General features: G+C 35.8%; 1 protein-coding gene across 1 annotated transcript in view; it reads left to right on the forward strand.

Annotated features, from left to right (window-relative positions):
• SLC5A8 (solute carrier family 5 member 8) overlaps nt 1-23,055 on the forward strand; it is a 55,309-nt gene extending 32,254 nt beyond the window's left edge. Inside the window, exons 8-15 of the mRNA XM_047788187.1 lie at nt 526-614; nt 2,275-2,387; nt 5,360-5,427; nt 12,731-12,817; nt 16,875-17,080; nt 18,389-18,492; nt 21,993-22,072; nt 22,567-23,055. Of these exons, the coding sequence (XP_047644143.1) occupies nt 526-614; nt 2,275-2,387; nt 5,360-5,427; nt 12,731-12,817; nt 16,875-17,080; nt 18,389-18,492; nt 21,993-22,072; nt 22,567-22,692 (873 nt within the window). The 3' untranslated portion in view covers nt 22,693-23,055. The remainder of the gene's footprint in view (nt 1-525; nt 615-2,274; nt 2,388-5,359; nt 5,428-12,730; nt 12,818-16,874; nt 17,081-18,388; nt 18,493-21,992; nt 22,073-22,566) is intronic.
• Nucleotides 23,056-27,937: the final 4,882 nt, after the last annotated feature.

The raw sequence follows: 27,937 nt of genomic DNA on the forward strand, positions 1-27,937 counted from the left end.
CAACTGTATATGCAGCTATCATTACATTTTTTGTCCTAAACAGGGATTGAAATTTACAAGGGCACCCCTGAGTCGTCAAGTAAAGTTAAATTCAGTGAATGTTTCTTACTGAAGCATAGTTGTATGTGAAATATTTCCTTTAAACTGATTTATTATTCCAAAGAATGAGAACAACTACCTATTACCAAGCATTTACTATAGTCCATGTACTATAGTAAGAGCTTACTTTTTTAGTGACTCTATGAGTTTAGTGTTATTACCTCTGTTTTACAGACAAGAATACTGAAGATCAGAGAAATTAAATAGCAAAAAATCACATCTGTCTGAATCCAGACCCTATACCCTTAACTATTGTGTTATTCTTTAAGTGTTAGCAGGTAAAGAGTTTAATTTTATATACTTGGAAATTTCAGTTGTGTGGAATAGCTTCCTTTAGTTCTTGAAGAACACAAGATAAATGAAGTGTTAATGCATTCCATTGCATAGCAAAAAAACCGCTGATGAGTAAATTTTGAAATTTTTCAGCTCATGCCTTATTTAGTACTGGACATTCTGCAAGATTATCCGGGACTTCCTGGACTTTTTGTGGCCTGCGCTTACAGTGGAACATTGAGGTTTGAACTATGACTCTAATATAACATAGTTTCCCTATCAGGATCTTTCTTTTGTTATTGGATATTTAGGGGAATAAAGCCGAATTCTGGACATGGGCACAAATGGCCCAAAGCAGGCAATTTACTCCATGCATCTCTGTGTCGGACTGGGTCTTATCTTGGGGGCTAGCAGTCTATTACTATCAGTCTCCACTTTTAACTTTGGTCCCTACTAGCTAATACATCATTACGTACTTGTAGGGTCACAATAATGATGATCAATCAGTTGTAGCTTTCATTGATTGTCAGAAATGTGTACCTACAGCCTTGGTTTAAAATATATATGTAGGAGTTCCCGTCGTGGCGCAATGGTTAACGAATCTGACTAGGAACCATGAGGTTGCGGGTTCAATCCCTGGCCTTGCTCAGTGTATCAAGGATCCAGCATTGCCGTGAGCTGTGGTGTAGGTTGCAGATGTGGCTCGGATCCCGAGTTGCTGTGGCTGTGGTGTAGGCTGACGGCTACAGCTCTGATTGGAGCCCTAGCCTGGGAACCTCCATATGCTGTGGGAGCGGCCCTAGAAAAGGCAAAAAGACAAAAAAAAGACAAAAATAAAATAAAATATAATATGTATGTAGCTAAAGCATGATCAAATGGAGAATTAGAATTACACTATCGTATTACATGCTGAATAATATATACTGTCCAAAGAATCTTGTTTTGTGTTTGAACTTATTCATTGAACTTTCTTCCAATGTTTGCTCCAGGGAGGTTTTTGTTTTTTGTTTTTTAATGACCATACCTGTGGCATATGGAAGTTCCCAAGCTAGGGGTTGAATTGGAGCTGCAGCTGCCAGCCACAGCCATAGCCACAGCCACAGCAATGCAGGATCTGAGCCTCATCTGCGACTTACACCACAGCTCATGGCAGTGCCAGATCATTAACTCATTGAGTGAGGCCAGGGGTTGAACCCACATCCTCTTGGATACTAGTTGGGTTCATAACTCACTGAACCACATGGGAACTCCCAGGGAGTTCTTATTATTAAGAACGTAGGTTAGTGAGGATCCAGGAAATTAATATTATTGACACTTACAGTGGATGTTATTAAGGACTTAATGACAGTCCTTTCTACATACAAAGAAAAATATGCTTCAATATCATATGTTACATGATAATTATATAATAATCCTGCATGATCTATGATTTATGTAGTTTATTTCCATAGACACCAAGGATTGATGGCAAAATGGAAACAGTATTAAATTGTCCTTTTTCACTGTTAATTCTATGGATGTTGCCCGAATCATTCTTTGATGATAACAGCTTCCAGAAAGAAGATGATGTAATTATTAAAAATAATATAGTAGATAAAATAGACAAACAATAAGGTCCTACTGTATAGCACAGGGGACTCTATTTAAGATCTTGTAATAAACCATAATGGAAAGGAATATGAAAAAGAATATGTATGTAAATATTTATAACTGAATCACTTTGCAGTACACCAGAAACTAACACAATATTGTAAATCAGCTCTCTGTCAATAAAATTTTTTTTAAAAAAATGTAGAAATCTGTTTATATTTCAGAAGTGACAATATGTTTTCCCTTTTCTTATTCCTAAAGTATTATTAAAGTTTAAACATTATGCATCAAAACTTTGATTTTTCCTTATAGCACCGTGTCCTCTAGTATTAATGCCTTAGCAGCAGTGACTGTGGAAGATCTAATCAAACCTCGCTTCAGATCTCTCTCAGAAAGGTCCCTCTCTTGGATTTCCCAAGGAATGAGTAAGTTTTCATTTTCGCAATTCCATTTTAGCTCTGGGAGATGATTTTTAGAGAGACCAGACATTCTTTTCCATGGACAAAATAGTAAGAACTTCTGAGTTTGAGAGTGATACACATGCATGCCCATGACAATGAAGTCATGGACATATTTGCAATCAAGATTTGGGACAGGAGTTCCCGTCGTGGCGCAGCGGAAATGAATCCGACTAGGAACCACTGGTTTCGGGTTCGATCCTTGGCCTTGCTCAGTGGGTAAAGGATCTGGCATTGTCATGAGCTGTGGTGTAGATCACTGACACCGCTCAGAGCTGGCATGGCTGTGGCTCTGGCGTAGGCCGGCAGCTACAGCTCAGATTAGACCCCTAGCCTGGGAATCTCCATATGCCATGGGTGCAGCCCTAAAAAGACAAAAAAAAAAAAAGGAGATTTGGGACACACCACAACAATTAATTGTCTGGTGACCACAAAGAACAATTTCTAGGGGTCCTATTTGGCTGGTCCTTCTTTCCTACCTTCTTCCTCTCCCAAATCTATGTAGATATTCTTAGCCACAGTTAAACATTCGACCCTTTTCCTTCTAAAATTCAGACCACAGTTTTAAGGAATTCCTTCATTTGGAAACAAGAGCCTCACTTTTTCTATATTACATAGGAGGGCACTACCTGTTAAAGGTACGTGGTCTGTGTATGTGGACTGCGGATGAAGAAAAGAGCATTATGATTTCCTACCCATCTTGTTTATCTGTCCGCATGTGTAGACTGTCTGGGAGATAGGGAATAAAATTGTACAAAGAATGCTCAACTCTTTTGTCAGTATGAATACTTAAATTCATAGCTCATAGGACCTTATTCGGGGTTAAATATCATGTTGAATGGAAAGCTCTTTAGCATCAGCTCCTGGATGTCCTGACTCAAAGGAATCTGGCTAGTGTACTTCATTCTTCATTTTTCACATCTTGGGTATATGGGTTTTTTTTTTTTTTTTAAAGAATCTTTAACCTCAACTTAATAACACTAATAGAAATAGTAAAGAAAAAGTAAATAATATTCTGTTTTAAACCATAATTCTATATTATTGCCATAACTATAGTCTGGAATAGGTACTTAATTTATATTCTTCAATGTCCCCTACATTTAAATAGCATTGCATCATTTTATTATGTACCCAATTTTAATCCTGGAGCATAATTTCAAAATGATACCACGCTTTTCCTAAAGGGTATTTAGACTGGTTCATTATGGGACTGTTGAAGCTCTGTGGTTTAGTAGAATGAATAGAAACTTTTGAAGCCAGACAGACACAATCTTGCTTCCTCAGTTTAGTCCTGAGCAAACCCATTTGAGCCTATCTTTCTATATGTGGTAAATGGGAACAAAAAATACTCACCTTGCAGTTTCTGTGAGGTTTAGCGATAGTTCATGTAAAACAAGAGGCACTAGCTGGTACTCAAGAGATGATATTCATAATGATTATTAGCAAATCAACTTGGCTAGTGTAGATGAGACATTCATTCACTTTGAAGGGTTGTATAAAATCATTATCCTGTTGTTTGTGCAGTAAGGATGTCATAGAGAAGAACATGGTGAATAATTTGAATGTTTCTGATAACTTTGAATCCAAAAAAAAAAAAAGAAAACCAAACATAATGGTGAGTGTTCATGAACTATCAATAGAGAAAAATCAAGCTAAATATCTTGGAAATACTATGTTATGATCCAAAAACATAAAAAATCGTTGCAACAAAATCTTTGCAAAAAAATTAATGTATGCTTTTCCATTCAGGTGCAATAAAATTATTTACTGACTATACTTAAGAAAGGTGTGAGTGCTTGCATAAGACAGAAATAACATAAGGAATGTACTATTTTATTATGAGCGAATGTCTCCTTTTTTGTATTTTATATGTGGAAAATTATCCTGACTAATTTCAGGTGATGTTTACTGAATGGAAGACTTTAAAAATAAAAATAGAGATGGTAAATTTTCCTATGGTAATCTTAAAAGTAAAATTGTGTACTTGAGAAATTTTTTGTCTTTTTAGGGTTGCATCCACAGCATATGGAGGTTCCCAGGCTAGAAGTCGAATAGGAGCTGTAGCGGCCGGCCTACACCACGAAGAACAGCAACGGCAGTTCTGAGCCATGTCCACAACCTACACCACAGCTCACGGCAATGCTGGATACTTAACCCACTGAGCAAGGCCAGGGATTGAACCTGCATCCTCATGGATCCTAGTTGGGTTCATTTCCAATGGGCCACGATGGGAGCTATGAGAAAATTTGTAAAATGCTGACAGCCAGAAGAGAAAAAAAAAAAAAAAATCCCATAATCTGAGCACCAGTGATGGCTTGAGGATTTCTGTAAAGAAATTTCAGGGAAACAATTTGGTAGAAGGGGGATAAAATACTTTCTTTGCTAGTATTTTTTGCTAGTTTAACAGGAAAGTTTTGTGGATGTTGATGGAGATTATGAAGGCAAAACCTCCTAAAACACTCCTTGGTGTGGATTGCCACTTCCCAGGAGAAATGAACACTTAAAGTTAGAAGACTCTAATTTCCAGTGTTTATTACTCCCTTCCCCCATCATGCTGTACAGAGCAGAGCTAAATTATGTTCTGTTTTCAGCAAACTGTAAACAGACACCCAGGCCTTCCTTTGTAAACAAATGTTGAAGGAAGATTAGATTAATTACACAATAGTTCATAGCGTTAAAATCCCTATAGTTAATTCTAGGGAGTCTTTACTTATATAACTGAATGTAATAAATCCTAAGACACAATATCTGGATTTTCTTTCCTTTTTCCACACTGCTGACCCTGTAGAAAAACACTGTTTTCCTTTTTTGTCTGGCTCTGTTATATGTGGCTGATCTTCATCAGTCACATTATCCACTTTGAATCAAAAGCTTATTCTATTGAGAATTTTAATCCTCTGGGTCTGGATTTTATAATGGCTTTTACATCATTCATATAGGTGTGCTGTTTGGAGTCCTGTGTATTGGAATGGCTGCGCTGGCATCACTAATGGGAGCTTTGTTGCAGGTAAAAACTAATCCTTGCAGTTTTGAGTCATAATCACTAAATTCTTCTTTTTTCGTGTTGATGTGACCAGACTTCCCTCTCTATATATCTACACACAGACATACCAGGGAAGAGAGATGACTAAATTCTTTAAATTTTTTAAAATTAAGCTTTCTCTTTTAAAATAGTTATGGACTTATATGCGGTAGTAAGAAATAATACATGGAGCTCTTATGTACACTTTATCCAGTTTTCTTCGATGGTATGAGACAGGTTGTTGTTTGATTTTTACCCTTACTCTGCAGATGTCCAGTTGCTCTAACACTACTTGTAAAAGCTGTCTTTCTTCTATTGAATGCCTTTGCACCTATGTGAAAAATAATTTGGGCATATTTGTGTGGTCTATTTGTGGTTTCTCCACTCTATTCGATTGATCTATGTGTCTGTCCATCTGCCAAGGTCACATATCTTGATTGCTGTAACTTTATAATAACTCTTGAATGCAGGTGTACCAATTCTTTACACTTTATTCTTATTTTTCAGAATTGTTTTACCCATTCTAGTTCCTTTGTCTTTCCATATAAAGTTTAGAACAATCTTCTGTATATAGAAAAATACCTTGCTGAGATTTTTTTAATCAGAATATATTATTTTATTATTTTTTAAATAGTTATTTCCCCAATACAATTTTTTTCTACTGCACAGCATGGTGACCCAGTTACACATACATGTACACATTCATTTTTCGCACATTATCATGCTCCATCATAAGTGACTAGACATAGTTCCCAGTGCTACACGGCTGGATCTCTGTATTAAACCTTTACAACAATTTGAGAAGAACTGACATTTTTACCATGTTGAATCATTTAATCTGTGAATATAGTGTATCTCTTCATTTATTTAGCTCTTCTCCAGTTTTTTTCCACCACCACGGTGTAACTTTCTGTACACAAGCCCCGTTTATATATAGTTAGATTTACACCTAAATATTTCTGGGTTTTTTTTTTTTTTTTTTTTTGAGCGATTGTAAATGGTATTGTATTTTTAATGTTGGTGTCCATATGTTTGTTAATACATAGAAATACACTTGATTTTTGTGTATTTATTTGTATCCTGTAACCTTGCCAAACTTACTTATTAGTTCCTGGGATTTCCCACACAGAAAATCATATCATCTTCAAATAGGGACAGGTTTATATCTTCTTTTCTAATCTGTGAGTGTACCTTTTCTTTCCTATTGCCCTGACTTCAGCCTCCATGTCATGTTGAATAAGAATGTTGAGAGTGGACATCTTTGCTTTGTTTCCCAGTCTGAATGAGAAAAGCAGTCCGTGATTCATTATTGAAGGCATTAGCTATAGGATTTTTGTAGATGCCCTTTAACAAGTTAAGGAAATTCCACTCTATTCTTATTTTTCTGAGAGTTTTTATCATAAATTGGTATTGAATTTTGTCAGTTTTTTTTCTGCATCAGTCAATATGACGATATGATTTTCTTTTTTAGCTTTTGATGTAATGTGTTACACTGATTTTCAAATATTGAACCAGCTTTGCATTCCTGGAATAAACTTCATTTGGTCATGGCATACAGTTATTTTTATATTGATGAATTCTATTTGCTGATATTTTGTTAAATTTTTTGCATCAATATTCATGAGATAGACTGATCTGTAGTTCTTTTTTTTGTAATGTCTTTGTTTGTCTTTGATATTAGGGTCATACCACCTTGATAAAATAAATTGGGAAGAATAGATTGTGTAAAATTGGTGTTAACTCTTCTTCAAATGTTTGGTGGAATACTCCAGTGATACCATGTGGGCTAGGGTATTCCTTTTTTGGGAGTGTAAAAATTATGAATTCAACTTCCTTACTATTGCTGAGCTATTCTCATGATCTGTTTTATATTGGGTTAATTGTGGTAGTTTATGTTTTCAAGGAATTGGTCCATTTCTTCTAAGTTGTCAAATTTATGTGTGTAGAGTTGTTCATAGTATTGCCCTATTATACTTTCGATGTTTGCAGGGTCTGTGGTGATATCTCCTGTTTTATTCTTAATATTGGTAATTTTATCTTTTATCTCTTTTTTTCCAGTCTTGTTGTAGGCTTATTGATATTTTCAAGAACTAGCTTCTTGTCTCATTGATTTTCCATATTGTTTTTCTGTTCTCAATCATTTCTTTCTTTCTTTTTTTTTTGCAAGTTTCAATCATTTCTTTTAATTATTATCTGTATTATTTTTTTTCCTTTGGCTTGCTCTGGGTTTATTTTCTTCTTCTTCTTCTTTTTTTTTTTTTTTTTAATCTTTTTAGGGCCACACCCACAGCATATGGAGGTTCCCAGGCTAGGGGTCTAATTGGAGCTCTAGCTGCTGGAGTACGCTGGAGCCACAGCAATGCCAGATCCGAGCTGCATCTGCAACCTACACCACAGCTCACAGCAACACCGGATATGTACACTAAGTGAGGCCAGGGTTCGAACCTGCAACCTCATGGTTTCTAGTCAGATTCGTTTCCACTGCGCCATGACAGGAACTCCTATTTCGTTCTTCTTCAAGTGAGACCTTAGAGTATTGATTTGAGACTTTTTTGTAGTATGTGCACTAATTGCTAAATTTTCCCCCTCAGTACTGGTTTAGCTATATCCCACAACTTTTCTTATTTTGTATTTGTATTTTTAAATTTCCTTTGACATGTCCTTTTGACCCATGGATTATTTAAAAATATGTTACTTAGTTTCCAATATTTGGAGATTTTCCTGTCCTATCTTGTTTGGTTTATATACGTTTGGGATTTCTATGTCTTCTTGATGAATTAATCCTTTAAGCATTATATAATGTCCTCCTCTTATAATTTTATTTGTCTGGAGTCTAATTTATCTAATATTAATATAATTACTTCTTCCTTGGATTAATGGTTGCATAGTTTTTTTTTCATCCTACTTTGAGCTTGCTATATTACTATATTTCAAATGAGTTTTTTGGTATATATCATAGAATTGGGTCATGTTTTTAAATTAAGTGTGCCAATTTCTATCTTTTTATTGGTGTATTTAGATCTTTAAAATTTAGTGTCATTATTGGCATGTTAGGGCTTAAGCCTGCCATATTTTGTTTTATGTTTTTCCTTTTTGTTTTCTTTTTATCCCCTGGCTTCCTGTGGGATACTTAGGCATATTTTAGAACCCCATTTTGATTTATCTATATTGCTTTGTGTTTGTACCTTAGTATAGCATTTTTAGTTGTTACTTTAGGTATTGCTATGTATATATATATATGCACACAACATCATAATCTACTTGTTTTACAAGTTTGAATAAAGTATAGAGACTTTACCTCCATTCATGTCTATTTACCTAGTTTATAATACAATTATCTTAAATATTTAGTCTTACATACATTTTGAATTACATTAGGCAATGTTATGATTTTTGCTTCAAATGTTAAACATAATTTACAAAACTGAAGAGGAGAGTTTTGCCCATATTTTTGCTTATTGTGTTCTTTCTTTCTTTCTAATGTTTCAAGGATCCTTCTTTTTGTTATTTCCTTTCTGTTTAGAGAACTTCCTTTAGTCATTCATTAGTGTAGGTCTGCTGGCAACAAATTCTCTTTCCCTTCATCTGAGAATACATTGATTTCTCCTTTATTCCCAAAGAATATTTTTGCGGGGAATAAGATTCCGAGTTGATAGTTCTTTTTTTTTCTAACACTTGAAAAATACTGCACCGCTTTCTTCTGTCTTCCACTATTTTTAATGAGACATCTACTGCTGTTCTAATTGCTCTACAGGTAGGATGTCATTCCCCTCCTCCCCTCCCCTGCCCCAGCTGCTTTCAGAATTTTTCTTTGAAGATATCAGAAGTTTAATTACCATGTGTCTTGCTATGTATTTCTTTAGATTTATTCCATTTGAAGTTTGCTCCACTTATGAATCTGTAGGTTTGTGTCTCTTGTAAAATTGGGGAAGGTCATTTTTTTTTTGAGTAATTTTCAGCCCCACTCTCTTTCTTTTCTCACTTAAGACTCTGATGACATGAATGTTATATTTTTTGTTGTATTTGCACAGGTTCTGGTGACTAATTTTTTAAAGTCTCTTTCCTCTATTTTTCATATTGATTAATTTTTTTGTTCTGTCTTCCAGTTCACTGATTCTTTCCTCTGTCCCCTCCAGTCTGCTGTTGAATTTGTCCATTGAGACTTTTATTTAAGTTATTATATTTTTCAGTTATAATATTTCAGTGTAGTTCTTTATATCATCTATGTTTTTGTTGAAACTTTCTGTTTTTTTTTTTGTTGTTGTTGTTGTTTTGCTAAAGACTTCTGCTTTTTCATTTGCTTTAAGTATGTTCTAATTGCTGAAGCAGTTTTATCATGGCTTCTTTAAAATTTTGTGAAGTAATTCTAATATATCTGCCACTTATATTGGTATTTATTGATTGTCTTTTTCCATTCAGTTTGAGATCTTCCTAATTCCTACTCTGCAAAGTGAATTTCATTTGGACCCTGGACATTTTCATATTATGTGATTAGGCTCTGGATCTTATGTACACCTTCTGTTTGGGTTTGTTTTCTTTGATACCCACTTCAACAGTGTAAGGGAGGGTGCTGCCTCATTACTGTCAGGTGGAGGTCAAAGTCCAGATTTTTTGGTCTCTACTGACACCCAAGGGAGGAGCTTCTTATTTTCCTAGATGAGAGTAATCTCCACTGCACTGTAGTGGTGGTGGTCTTGTTCTTGCTGGGCAATGGTGAAAGTTCTGATTCTCCATTGGGCCTCCAGGAACATTGCCCAAGCAGGAAGGGGAAAGACTGCCTTGTTATAGGCTGATGGGTATGTAATCTAGGCTCCCTACTTGGCCTTTTCTAGACTGTGTATGTGGGGGAACAGTTAATTCTGTGGCATTTGGCTGGAATATAGAAGTTATTGTCTAAAAGTTTTCTTTCTTGATTAAGTTGCTCCTTTACCAGTCTTATGACTAGAGAGAACTGGATTTTACTGAGTTTTTTTCGACCTGAATCTGTTTTTCATTTCTGGATTGTCAGCTTCTTCATCTCTAAGACAAATATGTGGGGCAAAAATTAAACTCAGAGAACTTACCATTGCATCGTTTTTTAGGTCCCAAAGTCCTAGCTAGTCTGCCTTCTCTCCACCTTTCAGATGCTTCTGATTTTGTTTCATATGCAATGTCTGGGGTTTTAGTTTTATTAGCAGGAGGAATAGGGAAAAGTACACCTATTCCATTTTCCTGTGAATGGAAATATGTTTTTTATCACCTGAGGTGTCCTTCTCATGTTCTGTGGCATTTGCTAAATTTTTGTTAGAGAGCATTTTTTTGTGTGTGTGTTGGAAAGCTCTGTCTCGCTTCTTTGGAGGCGTTGGAATGGAAAAGACAGACTAATCTTTGGAATAACCTTTTTCTGAACCTTGTGTGTCCTTCACTGTTTTTATTGTTCAGGCCTTAGCATGGATGCTGTCTCCTGTCTCCAACTGCCTAAGTTTAATTTTCAAGTTAAGCATTATTTTTCAAAAAGGCCCTTTCAGTTCCCTGGATAGGTTTGAGCTCCCTCTGCCAAATGTTCCCAGAGCACTTTGTATTTCTCTTATCATTCCCATTATGATACTTTATTGTATTTATTTATTTAATGTCTATTTTACTAAATAGTTTGTAATTGCTTGAAGGTGAGGATTATGACATGGTTGTTTGATACTGTATCAAATATCTGATGCCTACTGCTATGCCCAGGGCAAAGCAGACATTTTTCAAATTCAGGTTGAAGGTACCTATTTATATATTGGTTCATAAATATCTACATATCTGATCAACCTAAACTATCCATGAAATTTCCATGGCTACCTGGGCTCTTCTTCTGGGACTCTTGGGCCTCCACATGATCCAGAAACTTGAGGGTTCATGCTGGGCAAAACAAGTCCTCCAGGCTTCTTCTTCAGACCTATGACTTAGGTCCTTTCTGGATAGTTGTTGCTTAGAGAATACCAGTTGTTCAAATAGTGTGATCTCATTTTGATTATATGAATGAATGAATGGATGAATTAGGTTCAGACAAGTCTAAGCTTACCTGGTACACCTTAACCATAACCAATGCAATGCTTATTAATGTGCTTTCCTCTTTAGTCTACTTTATTACTATAGCTCTTACTGTGGCTGATTCCCTTTTTTTTCCATAAACCACATCTGGCCTAAATATGTATAATGAGATTTCTAGGAAAGTCATCATAGCTCCAAGCCAGTTCTTCCTTGCTTCATCTGTAACCTAGGTCTTATTTCCTGAGACGGATATTTTGGGGATATATATTCCTTGTATCCCCCAAACTGGCTCTAGCCTGCTACCTGGGTCAATTGACTTCTTTCACATTTTGCAGTGAAGTCTACCTTCTTTCCTAGTGGCCTCTGGCTCAAGAGATGTTGGTAAATGACTCCTTAGGTTCATATCCTGACTCCGTATACTCCTCAAATACTAGTTCTCCTTTGTCATTATCCTCACTTCTTTCCCTAGTCCATAGTGTAGCCTTTTTTTTTTTTAAATCCAGGACTGCAGTCTATACCCTCTAAAATTTTTCTTGACTTGGTATTTTTTCTTTGATTTGTTCATTCTCTTCTATCTGTCCCCTTTACTCTGTGGACAGACTGGTGTGTCCCTAATTCTTCTTTTATAGTTCTCTCCAAGCTAAAAAATTGGCCATTTGAATATTGTGAATTCATATTTCTTGAAGATTCAGCTATTTGCATTTCTCCATTCTAAACACTGTAAATTTTTTTTCACTATCATGATTTTGGCATTTATACATCAAAGCAAAGGTTGCAATTAGCCAATTAGATTTAAATCTCTTGCTACATGATTTGCTCAATCTTTTTTTCTATAAATCATATTTCTCATTCTAGGTCTATCCTTAGGGAATCAAGGATAGCACTGGGTTTCATTTCCATCACTGGTCACTTAGCAGTACTTATCCATAATCTTGTTTTGTGGAAAGTTTTGAAACTACCAAGGCACAAAGGAGTGATATAGTTGATTATTAATGTCTGCAAGAACATGGCCAGGAAGAGTAGTGCCCACTTGTCTCATTATTCTCTATGCTTTTTACATTTTGCTTCTTTTAATGAGGGTTCCTGATGAGCAGATGGAACTCGAGACTAAGAAGCAAAGCTTCCAAGTTCTGATTACCTCTTCGTCAACAGCAAGGCTGCCATGATTTTCATGAGGAAGCTGAAAACATTAAATACCCATCCTATTGATATTACTTTAAACATTTTAACTTTGGATTTGAAATTGCTGATTGATGACTTTTTCTAATTTTTATAGGCAGCACTCAGCATATTTGGCATGGTTGGTGGACCACTTATGGGCTTGTTTGCTTTGGGGATTTTGGTTCCGTTTTCCAACTCAATTGTAAGTATAAAGAATGAAAACGTATAAAGCCTATTTTCCCAACTATAGTAGCATCTCTAATTTTTTCTCATTTGTAAATATATGATTCCTTTGATATCTGTCATTATTGACTTACCTTGATGACTTAAATTACTCACATTGACTTTACTGGGGTGCAGAATGAATGTACTATGTACTGGGACCCTGCATGTGTGAAACAAAATGGAAACCCCCAGAACAATACATCACTAAAGGATGTATATTATAAGATAACATATATAATAATAATAATAATAATAACTAAAGGAACACCATTTTTACGCATTTATCTTTTTTCCCTCCTTGAAAGTTAATCACTAGGGTTTAAAAGAGATGAACAGGCTCAGATATGAAAAGTTTCAGGGCAGTAGAGTTGGAGATAACTAATGATAGCCAAAGTATAGCAAAGAGAAGCAACAGCAAAAGATCTTCACCACTTTGGTCAGAAAATTTATACTTCTGATATTTAAAGGTACAGCTCCAACGATATGGTTCTAGACCCGTAAGGGTGATCATAATTGGGAACTGTATTCAGAAAGAGGTAAATAGCTCTGTTCTTCTATACAGATATATCTATGCTTTGAAATACTAAGTCTTTTTTTAGAAAAAGTGAAATTGAAATTATTCCTCTGAGCTAGGAGAAACTCCACTGGTTCAGTCCTGCTGTAAACTGAGGTTCAGAAAAAGGCTAATGTATGTAGGATTGTTTCAGACAGATGTAGAATAACTATAGGACTATGATTTTAAATTTATTTATTTATTTAAAATTTTATTGGGGTATAGCTGACTTCAAATGTTGTGTTAGTTTCAGATCTACAGCAATGTGAATCAGTAATATATATACATAATATCCATTCCTTTTCAAATTCTTTTCCCATGTAGGTCACTACAGAGTATTGAGTAGATTTCCCTGGGCTATACAGTAGGTCCTTGTTACACAACCATTCCATATATAGTAGTGGGAATATGTCAGTCCCAACCTCCCATTTTATCCCTTCCCACAACCTGTCACCTTTGGTAACGATAAGTTTGGTGTCAAAATCTTTGACTGTTCCTGTTTTATGAATAAGTTCTTTAGTATCATTTTTATTAGATTCAACATATTAGTGATTTAATATGATATTTGTCTTTTTCTGTCTGACCAACCACACTTAGTATATCTAGGTCCACCCATGTAGTTGCAAATGACATTATCTCATTCTTTTTTTATGGCTGAGTTATATATATATATATATATATATCACATCTTCTTTGTCCATTCCTCTGTTGATAGACATTTAGGTTGCTTCCATGTCTTGGCTATTGTGACTAGTGCTTCAGTGGACAATGAAGTGCATGCATCTTTTCAAGTTATGTTTTTCTCCAGATATATGCCCAGGAGTGTGATTGCTGGATCATATGACAGTTCTGTATTTAGGGTTTTTTTTTTTGGCCACCCCGTGGAATATGGAGTTCCTAGACCAGGGATCAGATAACGAGCCACAGTTGCAACCTATGCTGCACCCATGGCAACACTGGATCCTTAACCCACTGTGCCAGGCTGGGGATTGAACCTGTATCCCAGGTGTCCAGATATGTTGCCAATCCCATTGCATCACAGAGAGAACGCCTATATTTAGTTTTTAAAGGAAGCTCCATACTGTTCTCCATAGTGGCTGTACCAATTTACATTTCCACCAACAATGTAGGAGGGTTCCATTTTCTCTACATCCTCTCCAGCATTTACTGTTTGTAGAGCCTTTTTTTTTTTTTTTTTTTTTTTAGGGCCGCACCCACAGCATATGGAAGTTCCCAGGCTATGGGTCTAATGAGAGCTGTAGGTGACAGCCTACACCACAGCCACAGCAACATGGGATCTGACCTGCATCTGCGACCTATCCCACAGCTTATGGCAACACACCGGATCCTTAACCCACTGAGCAAGGCCAGGGATTGAACCTGCATCCACATGGATACTAGTCGGGTTCATTAACCACTGAGCCATGATGGGAACTCCTGTTTGTAGCCTTTTTGATGATGGCCATTCTGACTGATGTGAAGTGATAATTCATTGTAGTTTTGATTTGCATTTCTCTAATAATTAGTGATGTTGAGCATCTTTTCATGTGCTTTTTGGATATCTGTCTGTATGACTTTACATTAGAATTCTATTTTCTTCATGTGTCATCAGAAATTGGTAAGGAAAATACTAATAAGGGCTTTATCATTGTTATTATAATTAATAATAATTCTCAGTGAAGTTTCATTTGAAAGGCTAGTTTGATAGAAATTAATCTCAATGAAAGAGAGCAGTTTGTGTCCACCTCAGAATATTGAAGACTTGATTAGATCCTTTGCATTAGTAAATGCATAGTGGTTTGTTGAGTGCCTGAAACATTAAAAGAAGACTGACTTTTGATTTTTGACATTTATTGACACCATGAGTTGCCTCCAGAAATACTGTAGCTGACCAGGTCCAACATACCCTTTTGCAGGGGAAGGAAGATCCATTATTCTTGTCATAGGAAGTATCTCTTTTCACTACCCACATTTTTCATCCACAGATTATCTACCTATCCTTACTTTGAAATAAACTTTCTCCCTCCCTCCCTTGTTCCCTCTCTTCTTCCCACCTTCCCTTCCTTTGCTTCTCTTTCTCCCTTTTTTCCTTTTTCCTTCCTTTCCTTCCTCTCATTATCTCACTCATTTATTCATTGGTTATTTCTGGGGCATACATTGTCCTGGGAGTACAGAACACTGAGGATTTCTGCTCTCATGGCATCTATAATTTTGTGGATCCTACATCAAGCCATGCACAATGCCGAGAATAAGCAAGTCTGACCTGTCTACAGCTAGCCACACTGCTATTCCAGCTTCATGCTACTCAAAGGCATGTATTGCATGCCTGCTGCGTGTCTAGCACTGCGGCAAGTTGTTGGGGCACCCCGAAAAAGAAACCTAATTCTGTTCTCAAAGGTTCACAGCCTAATGAAAGAGATCAGAATACATTCTCTGATCTCATCAGCAGCCTTCTTGTTCTCCCAGCAACACATCATTCTTTTTTTTTTTTTCCTACCCCACGATTTTGCTTATGTTTTCCCCCTTACTTCAAATATTCTCTGCTATTCTCTCTATATGGAGCCCAAGGCACAGGCTGCCCTAACTGATCATTCTTCTTCTTTTTTTTTTTTTTGCTATGCTCATGGCATGTCAAATTTGACTTGACAACTAGGTTATCGGGGAACTCCCTGATCATTATTAAAGAAAGGGGAGAACTTTTGCTACAGAGGAAGGGGCTTCCCACCTCAAGGTTTGCTTTTGTTCTCATTATTTGGAATGAGGGTGTACATCATTCAAAAACTGTAAAAATGCCTGGAGTACTGGTGAACAAACAGCAAGAGTGGGGAACTCAAGCCTTCTAAAGATTGGGAAACCAATGTCTTCAGAGAAAATATTTCCGTTTATCTCTATAAAGACTTAGTTTGATTGTATGTACCATTGCAGTCATTTGTGAAAAGTGCTTGCCATTTCTCCCCTAGCTTTCCTGTAGCACAATTATAGCTATACATCTTGTTAAGTATAGGATTAAACTCTGTGGATGCTTTCTTCTTCATAGTCTGTTGCTCATGTGGTGTGCCATTTTTTTTTTCACAGATTAAATAAAAACAAAGGGAACAATTGTCCTGGAGTCAATTGCATGACTGTTGTAGTTGTTGGATATGAAGAGGCAAAGAAGCCAGAACAGAGTGCTGGCCATGGAAAGAGTAGAAGAGATGGAATTATGAGACAAATGAAAAGAAAAATGGACAGGCATCAGCGATTAGCTAGATAGGGATAGGAAATAGGGAATGGGGTTCCAGAGACCTCAGGACTCTGGGCTGAGGGACCAGGGACCCATGCTGCCCTTGGCAATTGGCAGGGAGCTTACAAAGGAGAATAGTTTTAGGAGGGGGAGCTGGTAAATTTGGCTTGGACCATGTTAAACGTAACCTTCTAATGTTAATTTCCACTTCAAAGCAAACTGTATTCTTTTTCTTTGAAAAGCACTCCTGTTTTGCAGGGAGCCCTTGTTGGTCTGCTGGCTGGATTTGCCATTTCTTTGTGGGTCGGAATTGGAGCTCAACTTTATCCTCCACTTCCTGAGAGAACTATGCCATTAAGCCTCGAAACCTATGGCTGTAACAGCACATACAATAGGACAAATTGGATGACAACCACAGAAATGCCATTTTCTACCAGTGCTTTTCAAGTACACAACATTGAAAGGTATTGAATGGAGCTTTATAATGTCATGTTTTAAAAAATATGTGTGACAGGTAGAGAACCCTGGTCACTTTTTGTCTTGCCTGCAACACTGTGATTTTTGCCTAATTTTGAAAAGGGTGGATCCCATGTGGATTTCTGGCTGTTATATTTTGTTCAGAAATAGCAAAAAATGCCATTTTTTTCTTAATTTTAATAGAAACTTCTACCTCACCTACAGATGCAGAGATGACTTGAATAGGAAGAACAAAAAAAATTCTATTATGGGTAAATGCTGCCAAAAACTGGCTCTAATTGAATGAAAAATTGTTTTTGTCAACTGAAAAACTTTAAAAATGAAAAGCAAAATTATAAAAGACCCATTGCATATGTAGTTTTTGAAGTATGGCCTTTACCAACTACAAGCTACAGTTTATGCAAATATATTGGATAATTGCTCTTTGTTCAGTTTTAAAGAGTCCAGATCCATAGAGCCTTGGCAATGAGTTACAGCCATGATCTTCCTACTAGAGTTTTCAATTATGCAGGACACTTTGGAGCTTTTGGATACTGATGTGATCTGATTTAATGAAATGATATACCTTTTGGTACCTCACCTTTTTGGTACCTTATAGTGAGTGTGAGGGCAAGACTATCCTTAGTGAATATATTCATCTCCAGCCTGAAAGCACAGAACCATGGATACATCCAAGGAAAGCAAAAATGAATCCACTTTCCCTAAAGTATTGCCCCAGTTCTGGCTTGCCTAGAATGAAGCCTTTTGAGACCAGCCTTTTAAAGTGTGTCCTGGGAGAAAGAATGTGACTTTTGTTATTCAGATCTCAGTTCAAAGGTCACTTCTTCACAAAGGCTTTCCCTAACTACTCCTTGAAGCCTAATTCCTCCTTTCCACCCTGTTAATGTCACATTACCTTCTCTCATTTTCCTTACACACTTTCCACCGGTGGCAATTATTATGTTTATTAATTTGTTTACTTGTTCATTACATTTCTGTATTAGAATGTAACCTTTCTGAGGGCGAGAACCACCTTATCCACGTTTTTTTTTTTTTTTACACTAGACTTTCTTAGGACAAGAACAATGCCTGGGACACAACACAGAGTTGCATGAGTAAACATGGACATTAAGTATTACAGTATGTGGTCAAGGTTAAGTCATATTTCTAATTCCTGATCCGATAAGATAAAATAGGGACAGCAGATTTGGACCTTAAAAATATGATTATATTTGCCATGAGGCTTATTAACACTTACTCTTAGTTGCTGGTAGCACTGTATGAAATCTTACAGTTATGCTTTTGCTCTCTCTTAGGACTCCACTGATGGATAACTGGTATTCTTTATCGTATTTGTACTTCAGCACGGTGGGAACTTTGGTAACTTTATTCGTGGGAATGCTTATCAGTTTATTAACAGGTACCTAGCTAAACATTAATATTGCTGTATTTACCTCTATAAAGTTTTTACTATATCTGTTTTATAGCTAGTTATGTTATTTTACTATAGCCCTAACAACTAGTTTAATTTCTTGTTCCATTTTACTCAGGGAAATTTTAGGGCCTGGTCTTGAAAACAGAAGACCCATATTAGTTTGAATCTTTGTTAAGCAATTTAAGAGCTGCATGAACTTATAGCTGTAAGTCTGTATAGCTACTCTGATCCTTAGCTATCCTATGTATAAAATGAGAGTAATAATAATTGAAGAATTGAAGAATTGACCTATCTCACAGTTTGCTATATGATAAAATGTTGAAAAAATTGCTTGTAGCTACTATACTGCTAGTGGTTTCACACATGCCATTACAGCAACACTGTACCATGATCTTCTCATTGTCCTGTACTGACTCTAAACTATAGGAGTTTGGGGTTAGTAGATGCAAGCCACTGTATTTAGAATGGATAAGCAATGAGATCCTATTGTACAGCACAGGGAACAATATCCAGTCTCTTGAGATAGAACATGATGGAAGATAATGTGAGAAAAAGAATGTACATTTGATACATATAAATGACTGAGTCACTTAGTTGTATAGCAGAAATTGGCACAACATTGTAATCCAGCTATACTTTAATTTTAAAAAAGGGAAAAAAAGAAGTATATACTTATAAGGAATAGTAATTATGATCTTTATATCTAAACATAGTGTGAAGGCTTTTTTCAGATGCTCATAAATTTTAAAAAATAACTTTTAAAGAAAATTAAACTGAAATACACATTTACACTGCTCTCTGGGATTGCTGTAGAACTGTTACCTTGTTCTGTGAATTCTCTTGGTCTCCCTCCTCTGTTGGGTTTCCTGCTGCCTATATCCCATTACTCCTAATACTGTTTACTCCCTTAACTGAATGGGGGCATGTCCCATCACGTGTTCTTGAGAAAGGGTGGACAAGCGAAGAGATTTTGGAAACATGGCAAGTCTGAAATAAATGTCTTTATTTATCCCTTGTACTTGATTGATACTTTGAATGGAGAATCCTAGGATGGAAATCATTGTCTTGTTCCTAGAGGATGTCTTACTTTACTTCCCCTTTCTGGGTTGCTGTTGAGATCACCAGAGCCCTGCTGCCTGCTGGCCCTTCATGTGTGACCCATTTCATTGTGACTGCCTTACCCTAAGCCCTCAAGAGGGTTTCACCCTGAAGACCCATGTCCTTCAGTTCTAGGGTGCTTTCCTATTTTATCTCTTTTATAATTTCCTGACATTTCCTATTTTCTCTTTCTGGAAACTCTTGTTAGTCTAATGTTTTTGTCTTGGGACAGTTCCTCTGACTTCCTTATCTTTTCTCTCCTATTTTCCTTCTCTGTGTCTTTAAGGTCTACTATACGGGATATTTTTTTCAATTACTTTTCCAATAATTCTCAAAGAAGTGCTCTGATCCAGTTTTGAGAATAATCTATAAGGGAAGGAAGGCAGGTAGAAGGCAACTGCAGTCACCCAGGTGAGTGATCACGGTGGCTTGGAGCAATCACAGAGTAGCATGGAGCTGGGGAAATTGCTGGGCTCCCTAATTTCCTATATTCCCTCACACATACAAATACACAAGCCAGGGGGAGGCAGTTTCACTTCTTCTTTATCAAATGTGTTACACCACAGCCATAGCAACATGCGATCCAAGCCATGTCTGTGACCTGCATCACAGCTCATGGAAACACTGGATCCTTAACACATTGAGTGAGGCCAGAGATCGAACCTATATCCTCATAGATACTAGTGGGGTTCCTAATCCACTGAGCCACAAAGGCAACTCCAGAGATACTTGTATTTGTAATTAATAAATTATATTGATAATTAGTGGTGATTTTATATATGATTATATTAATACATAATTATTATAGACAATACAATTTGTAATTATTGTAAATTTATAATAAAGAGTTGTTTAAACTCCTCTGAAGCAGTTGTTTAAACTCTTCTCTTTATAAAAGGACTATACTTTTTCTCAAAAGTGAAAGTTCCCACATAGTAGGTTTAGTCTCTTATCTGTTTTGATATATTTTAAGGCAAATTTTAAACTTCTCTCACCAGTAACCCAACTGTTCAGTTCTGGAATATACCTAACCAATCTCCTTTTACTATTTGACCTTTAGTCCTTTTTCAGCTAATTTTTCCTTAAAAAACAGGTGTATCAGAGTACACCCTTCACCCTTTTTTTCCCTTAAATGATTTCATTCTGATAACCGTGTATAGCTTTGTCTTTTATTTTAAAACATGAAGATGAATAGGCATCCAATGATTAAAAACCACTTCAACCTCATTAATTTCATATATGACTTATTCCCACTTCATAGCAGCAGTGAAAACCTTGCAAAAAAAAAAGTCATAAACATAAAATCCTGATGCTCTTTGGAAAATATATTTAAAGATCTACTGTAGGATACTTGGAGTATGTAAGAACTTGGGCCAAACAGATTTGGTTGGCATTTCAGCTTCACCTAAACACATGCCATGAATGTGTCTCCTCACTGGTGAAGTTGGGGTAAATATTTTCCTAGGTTGACTATGAGCTATGAGTGCAGTGATTATTTTATTCATCTCTGTCTCACTTGACAGAGTCTCTAGTACATGATAGATACTTCACGGTGTTAAATGGATTAATTTAAAGTTGAACCCATTTCCTGAGCAGCAGAGGTTCCCTAGATTAAAAGTCTAGGTTTGTACCAAAGTGGTGATTCTCAGACTTTAGACCAGCATAAGAATCATCTTGGAAATTTGGTAAAAATCTGAAATCAGTGGCCTCACCCAGAGAAGTCCCAATTGGGTCAATCCAGGAATCTGCATTTTAGGTACATCTCCTAGGTGATTTGGATAGAGGAAGTTGGAGAACCACTCTTTGAGATACACAGTTTTAAAATCATCATCTTTGATCCACAGATAAAATACCAAACCAAAGAATGATTTTTGTAGAGCAAAACATTAAGGAAGGGGATTCAGATCAGGCACCTGTTGTCATACTGAATTTCACTTACATAATTTACTCGATTCATAATTTTCCTGTTTCTTCGCACATCTGTAGCCACCATACTGGGGAAGGGCAACTCTACTGTCTGAAGCAGAGATGGATGGTTTGATATTTTATTGGTAGATCATGAGGGATACTTTTAAACCAGTTTTCCTACCAGTATTGGGTCAGATGATTCTTCCCTAGTTGAATACCGGAAGAGGTGGTTGGCTTGCATTTATAAGGCATCTCATTTACCTTTAAACACTGGACTCTTATTTATTCCAGTGAGAGGCTTACAGAATCTGAGGCTGACTGAGGGAAAGGAAATGATAAGTCTCTAACACTATGTAAGAGAGTCTTTCTCTTTGTGTTTTGTAAGTACGTAGAAGTGAATGTGCCCACATTAAATGCATGTATGATGGACCGTAGTTACACATACCTTTTTAACAATGTAAACAATGTATATTTTTCAGGAGGAAGAAAACAAAATGTAGACCGCAGATTCCTACTAACCCAAGAGGACTTTTTATCCAATTTTGACATTTTTAAGAAAGTGAGTTGGCTTTCTTTTTCCTTAAATTACTGAGACTGTGCTTTTATCACCAGGATAGAATACTACTTTGATGGACAGGGAAGGTACTTTTTTTTTTGGTCTTTTTAGGGACACACCTGCAGCATATGGAGGTTCCCAGGCTAGGGGTCTAATCTGAGTTGTAGCCACTGGTCTACACCAGAGCCACAGCAATGCCAGATACCAGCTGCATCTGCGACCTCCACCACAGCTCATGGCAATGCTAGATCCTTAACCCACTGAGCAAGGCCAGGGATCAAACCTGCATCCTTATGCTTACTAGTCAGGTTTGTTTTCCCTGAGCCACCACGGGGACTCCTTGCCTTGCTTTTTTAAGTCATCTGTTGCTCACTTGTTCATCTGGCCTCAGTATTCTACAAAGCAGATTTAGAGAAAGAAAAGCAGTAGTAACAATGATTTAGAGTTGCATGAACAGTTTCTTTTTTTCTAATCACCATGTTAACATTTTCTTTTAGAAGAAGCAAGTTTTAAGTGATAAATCTCATCCCATAGAAGATGGTGGAACTGACAATCCTGCCTTTAACCATATTGAATTGAACTGCACAGGTCCAAACAGCAAGATCAATGGCACTCGTTTGTGAAGCTGCTGTGATACTAAATGATTTTAAACAGTGTCCCAGTTTTATGTGTTTTCTAAGATAATTGGATCAGGTTTAGATTTTTTTTTTCTATCATGAATGTTTGGGAGGGCGGATAAATCTTTTGTTAAAGCGAAGTCCTGACTTTGCTCACTACACTCATTAATTGATGCTACTTAGGAGGTAAGAGTTTCAATTATCAGCATTTCCCTCTATCCCTCTTTTATTTCAATGAAGCTAGTTGTGAAAGTGACTCTAAATGTGCTAAACAGCTAATACACATATATGCATACATACTGGATGGTCAAAAGCATATTCTTAAATTTGGGCATTATTAAAAATATCTCTGTGCATTTGGTGCTAGCATATAAGTGTTGGGGTTCATTGAAATCATAATTATTACTGAAAAAGCCTTTTCTCCCTCCTACCACATGATCCCTAGGAGGCAAAGAAGTGACAGGTCTTTGCTGTCTAGATCTTTGTTTCTCATTGACCCTTGTCAGCCCAACACACATATTAATCTTGGAATTGATTCTGGCTTGGGGAGGTGGTAATCAAGAAGCATCCCATTTGGGACAGAACCTGGGCCCAATGATCAAGGTCTTCTCGGTGCTGTGCATCCATTCTTGTGCCTTTTTGCTTGTTATCCAGAGTGCCTGGCCACTGGCTGCTTATATTACCTTTCTTAGACTCTGGGTTCTTATCTGCATTCCTTGTTTCTGACCCATCAACTTTGAACTTGTTGCACATTCTACCTTTGCTTGCCTTCTTAATTTCCTGTTCACTCTATTGTCTTGGGCTTGCATATGTCTTGAGACACCCAGTGCAAATCATGCCACCCTGGATCCTGGTTCACTGCATCCCAGCTTATAAATATAAACTACCAGAAGCCTCATATTGATCAAAGGACTTTCAACATAGGTAATTACAGTTTTGGTGATACAAGAACATTTACATAAGTAAAAATGATTAAGCCCTGTGAAATTAGGTGGTTCCATTGAATGCTATTAATTTGAATCTTTGAATGTCAACTAATTTGCAATCACTTAAATTTAAAAGTATATATGCTTGGAAATATTGAATTCTATTATATATCCATCTGGTTAAAAAGCTAAATTATATAGACAAATACTACTAGTTTACTAGAATTACTACATATACGCAATGTTCTAAAATTTCAAGTAGCAATCTCAAAGTTTATTTTATTTTGCTAACATTTCTAGCTAAGATTTTGGTTAAGGATTTTATCAGTAACTTATTTTTTTTTCTACAGCATACATATTTGATACTGTTTAGAAGTTTTTTTTTTAGCTTTACACTGTTTTAAAATAATAATGTGTGAAATATTTAGATACATTAAAGTACTTTGTAATTAAATAATTTTTTGCTTATTCTCTGATATTTGGGTGAGCATGCTCTGTACACTTAGAGGTTGCCAATTGAAACTATTAAGAAATAAAAAAAATAGGAAATTGTATTTATCTAAAGCAGAGATTTATGACATTTAAATTAATGATATATTCACATGTATTATATGTACATAATTGCTATTTTTTAATCAACATATTTGTAAGCATACATCAAACTTTGTAAATCTTTCTATAATTTTTAATTAGTAGAAAGATATAATCTTACTTGTTTATGTGAATGTGATTTAAACTATTGTTTTTTATGTAGTAATTCTAAATGTACCTGTGTGTAGAATGCTTCAGTTTGGGTGATCAAAATTGGGTTATTTAAATAGTTTTTTCTCATTTGACTGCCAAGGGGTTATATAATGAGAAATATGAGAGACATAATAATTCCATTCTTCTCCACTTTATTTTTACAAAATATATCTTTGTGACATTAGGAATTGTCTGTATTTTATAAATCCATGAGAGTACCAGATAGAATTCTTAAAAAATCAAAGTTACTATTAGTAAAAGTTATTCGTCTTATCTAAATCTTTGGGTTAAACCAATTAAAGGTAAAATGTTAATATATTATAATGTAAATTAAATAATCCAGTATTATTAATTATTTTGAATCACAACACTAATGGGGGGGAAAGCCATACAAGTTGCCTATTTTTTTTTTTTTGCCACTAACAAGTTGTATGACCTTGAATTTATCCTTAATCTCCTCTGATGATGGAACACTAAACACATACCTACCTCACATAAATAATGTGAGCAGGAAAGATCAGTTAGCACTTTATTAACTCAGTTTTACTTAAAACTTCAATATAATTGAAAATGAAAATATGAGACAAAAAGATAAAAAGATAAGCTGTTAGTAATTTGCAATGAAATGATGGGAGACAGTTCCTTCTGAAAAATATAGTTAGAAATCAGTAGGATTATTCTAATGAAAAGGATGGAAACTTTAAAAAAAATTTACAGTTTTATTAAAGTATAGTTGATTTACAATGTTGTGATAATTTCTGCTGTACAACAAAGTGATTCAGTTATATATAAACACATATCCATTCTTTTTCAGGTTCTTTTCCCATATAGATAATCACAGAATATTGGGTAGAGTTCCATATGCTATATAGCATAAAGCTATGGACCAGTCATATTCACGCCATAGGAAAAAAATAAAATTTTATATATAGTATGTGAAAGCAGTGGACATGTATAATCATCTGTTTAGTTGCTCATGTGATCATTTTCTCTCTAGACCAGTGGTTCTCATTGGGACAAGTTTTGCACCTAAGAGGACATTTAGAAAAATCTGGAGATGTTTTTCTGGTTGTCACAGCTGGGGAGGAGGTGTACTGGCATCTAGTGAATAGAATTCAGAGATGTTGCTCAATGTCCTGTGGTGCACAGGGCAGCCCCTCTCTTCCACAACAAAAAATGATCCCGCCCCAGAGAGCCATGCTGTTGAGTTCAAGAAATCCTGCCTTTGAGGCTAAGGTTAGTATCTTGGTTTTCCTGAAGTCACATACCTTGGTTGTACTCCTTTAGGGAAGTTCCCTTGACTCTTGTATCTGATTGTTCTCATCTATAGGTGGGGATTCAAGTATTGCTTGAATGTTATCAAATGGAATGTTATGGAATGTTACGGAATGGAATATTATGGAATATGTAATGTTATGTTATGGAATATTGTTATGGAATGTTATGATACAGAATAATAACCATATATTTTCACAGCATTTTAAAAATTAAGAACTATAGAATTGTGAGTAACTATGAAAACAACTCTTAAGAGAGTTTCTTTTCTTTATTTTTCTATTCTTTTTTGGGGGCCATCCTTGTGGCATATGGAAGTTTCCAGGCCAGGGATCAAACCTGCACATAGCAGTGACAGTGCTGAATCTGCTAGATCACCAGGGAACTCCCAGGAGTTTTATTTCTTGATATGATTTCCAACAGTAACACATATTAAGATGAAGGAAATATTAAATATATGCATAAGGAGTTTTCATCATTTTGTTTTATTTATGATAATTTCAGGAAGTATAGTATATTGTTAACAGTTGACGGTCTGTGAAGTAGATACATGGAACAGGGGTGGGGTTGAGTTGAGGGAAATAACTCTGTGTTGATTCTTGTAGGAAATTTTGAGTTTTATCCCGTACATTTGTTGATACAGAGTCAGCTAAGTGCCTGACCCTTAGTCGCTGAAAACTCACTCTGTTATTTAGTCACTGTAAAAATCACTTTTTCTTGTAAGTTGTATGCCCATTGTTTGTGAAAAGACTTGAGAGGGTTGAACATTATAGTGTAAAACATGGTTGCAGTTCTGATTTTTCAACTTGCTGATTAAACTCTGCAAATACTTTGCAGTTGTCTGTTCTTGGGGGTTAAGTGTCGCATTTAATATAATTAACTATCAGCTTTTACAGAAAGTTATTTCCAGTTTATTTACCACACAAAGGACTCTTCCTATGTACTATGTCTAGATTATAAAGGTGTAAGCAAATAAACCTGTAGAACTTTTGTCACTGAAGAGTATATTTTAATCAATTATCACCACACCTGAAAATGGAAAATAACATATTTAATACTGGAAAATTTCTTAGTCATTATCTCTTTGCATATTCCCTCTCTCCCATTTTCTCTATTCCATGATCTTTAAATCCTATTAGATGAATGTTGTGACTTTTTCTCTCATCCCCATGTCTCCTAATCTGGTCCACCGTCTCAATCTTTTTATATTTACATAAATAAATCTTTTTATTTTTATATAAAAATATTTTAATATAAAAAATATAAATCTTTCTATATTTATGTGAGGCATCCTGGAAATCATCCAAGATATAGATATAAACGAAAGGATTTTCCTTAACGTTTTCTTTTCAGCTGTTTCAAATATACTACTTAACGTGTCCATTGAATTTTCAATCTCTATTTTGTGTTATTTCAATGACTTTTTTTTCCATTTCTAGAGTTGGATGTGCTTTTTCAAATGTTCCTATTCTTTTATGCTGGATTCTTTAAATATGATTCCTAATCATTCTTTTATCTCTTTAATAATTTTAACCATGTTTACTACTTTTTCATATTGTGATATTACTTAAAATTCTTCAGAGTGCTACTTCTTATACTTGTCCATTTGCTTACTCTGTCTCATGGTGAATTCTTTCTTTGTGTAGTTGATCATTTTAGCTGAATGTTTATCTTCAGCAGAGGTTGTATTTTTTTTTTTTTCCCCAGTGAGAGTTCCTGCCTCTGGTTAGGGAGAATCTCTACAGAGACGTTTTCAATTAGCTTTTGCTGTGCCCTTGTTGTTTCAATGTCCTTCAATCAATTTTACATCATTATCTCAGGCTGGGGCTCCTCTCTTACTTTCACAGTATCAATTTTCCTCCTATACCCATGCATTGCACAGGACTTAGTTTTGATGCTTCATCCAAGACTTGGCTAGAGGTGCACTTTCTTTAAAACCCCCTTTTAACTAATGGGGCAGTTCTTCAAGGTGTTTGGTGATACTTGGAATAAAGTTCTAACTTCTCCACATTCCATAGGCAGAAACTTAATCTTCATCCCCCTGGGACATAAGAACTCAGCAGGATTTACACCTCCATGGTTTATTTGACATCTGCTGGTACCCTTACTGTAGTTCCAAATTTTCTTTTCCAATATTGGGACTAGTATTTTTCTTTTCATTCTTACCAGTTTGACTATGTATTAAAATTTTTGTTTTCTGAATTTTATACAGAATTTCTATGTATTTAGAGCAGGAGGTGCCCCCATCTGTATGAATCACAAATTGTTAAAATTCTCTTAATTCTGTTATTCTTTTAATTTGTTTA

Source organism: Phacochoerus africanus, chromosome 7, assembly GCF_016906955.1.
Source record: "Phacochoerus africanus isolate WHEZ1 chromosome 7, ROS_Pafr_v1, whole genome shotgun sequence".
NCBI lineage: Eukaryota > Metazoa > Chordata > Mammalia > Artiodactyla > Suidae > Phacochoerus > Phacochoerus africanus.